The sequence below is a fragment of the Hyaena hyaena genome, unplaced genomic scaffold, assembly GCF_003009895.1.
Source record: "Hyaena hyaena isolate Hyena2069 unplaced genomic scaffold, ASM300989v1 scaffold_3867, whole genome shotgun sequence".
Taxonomy (NCBI): domain Eukaryota; kingdom Metazoa; phylum Chordata; class Mammalia; order Carnivora; family Hyaenidae; genus Hyaena; species Hyaena hyaena.
The window spans coordinates 1-1,668 of record NW_024084483.1 but is presented as its reverse complement, the minus strand read 5'-3'; the positions used below and the strand labels follow the sequence as shown (position 1 = coordinate 1,668).

Sequence of the window (1,668 nt, the reverse complement as noted above, 5' to 3'; positions counted from 1 at the left end):
CCCTTCCCCTGGCCCACGTCCCGACCCAGCTCCTGTTCCCCCGCAGCCGCGGCCGTGGGGGCCGTGCCCGTGGTGCTGGGCGCCATGGGCTTCACCGGGGCGGGCATCGCCGCCTCGTCCCTAGCGGCCAAGATGATGTCCGCTGCCGCGGTCGCCAACGGGGGTGGAGTCGCCGCGGGCAGCCTGGTGGCTACGCTTCAGTCCGTGGGTAAGCACTGCTGTGGACAGGGCAGGGGAGAGGCGGGAGGGGGGAGGCAAGACAGCGGGGAGAGGAGCAGAGCCCGGAGGGCATTCACCCCAGAGGCAAGTCTGAAGGAGGGCTCAGATCCCTCCAGTTCCTTCGTTCTCAGCATCCCGGGCCCTTTGTCCCTCACTGCCCTCTTTCTGGGTCCTTCTGAGTGAGGTTTCGTGGGAGTGGAGGGGTCAGGGGGCGCTGGGAGAGAAAAGACGGGAAGGAGCCTGGGGTACAGCCCTACCCGAATCTGACATGCGGTCCCTCCCCCTCTGAGCCTCAGTGGCCTCCTGTGTAAGTTGAGGGGACCAGTTGCTCCCTGGGCCTTTGGCTGACTGTCCCCTGCCTCGGACTTCCCAAGACTCACCCCCTCTCTTAGCCACCTCCAGCATGGTCTCCCCAAAGTGGAACCTTGGGGGGGGGTTCGGAACCTAGTGGAGGGATCCAGTTATCTGGGCCTCAGACATGCAGAGGGGTCGGGGCCACCGGCCATTGCAGGTTCCTGCACTCACCCTCTGTCTCTTCCTCAGGGGCAGCTGGACTCTCAACGTCATCCAATATCCTTCTGGCCTCTGTCGGATCAGCCTTCGGAGCCTGGCTTGGAGGCTCCAATGAGGAACCTTCTTCCCCTCCCTCAGACGAACCCAAGTCTCCGCCAGACGAACCCAAGTCTCCCCCAGACGAACCCAAGTCTCCCCCAAACGATTCTGAGGCTGAAGGGGACGAACCAGAAGAAACTGAATCCCAAATTGAGCCTCCAAACCGCCCCCTCAGCTCAGAGAAGCAGGAGAAATAAAACTCATGTGCACATGCACCTCCCTGTCTGCGCTCCTTGCAGCCTGTTGGAGGTGGGGAGGGGTGGGGGATTGGAGTTTTTCGATTCACCCCCATCTTCCCCACCTGCCTTGTGGAGGGGCTGGGGGCAAGCTGACTAAGCACAGAATCATTTGGCAGGGGGCTTTGGTCTGTCCTAGTCTTACAAGCGATGAGTACATCCAGGCTGTATATACCCAGCGCCATTCTTTGGCCGCCTGTGGGCCTCAGTTTACCCCCTCATTCAATGATTGGGGTTGACCTAAGTTCCCATTGGGCAGCTGGGTGAGGAGCAGCCAGGGGACACATTGAGCCGCTGACCACAGACACTTTGCCCTTCCTTGTGTTCGGGCACTAGACACCCCGATATGAGCAAGGCACTGGCCCTTCCCTGCCTGACCTCGCAGTCCCGTGGGGAGGCTGACCCCAAATCACCAGGACAGCTTAGTGTGTTGAAGGTCACGGTGGGGCTCTGGGCACTTCCGGGTAAGGAGACTGAGGAATTGTCACTACGCTGTGTCTGGAAAAAGCTTCCAGTTCCTACCCCGCCGACAAGGGCTCTTGGTATCCCCTGTTTCCACTCCAGTCCAAAGTGAGGGCTTACTTCCGGCCAGAAAGGTCTC

The 1,668-nt window shown here is 60.9% G+C and overlaps 1 protein-coding gene across 1 annotated transcript; it reads left to right on the top strand.

The window, feature by feature from the left end:
* Nucleotides 1-7: 7 nt before the first annotated feature.
* LOC120227786 (interferon alpha-inducible protein 27-like protein 2A) lies at nucleotides 8-1,046 on the top strand. The gene is made up of 2 exons (XM_039225818.1): nucleotides 8-208; nucleotides 763-1,046. Exons 1-2 carry the CDS (start codon nucleotides 85-87, stop codon nucleotides 1,026-1,028), a joined length of 390 nt encoding a protein of 129 aa, XP_039081749.1. The 5' UTR covers nucleotides 8-84; the 3' UTR covers nucleotides 1,029-1,046.
* The last annotated feature ends 622 nt before the right edge of the window (nucleotides 1,047-1,668 follow it).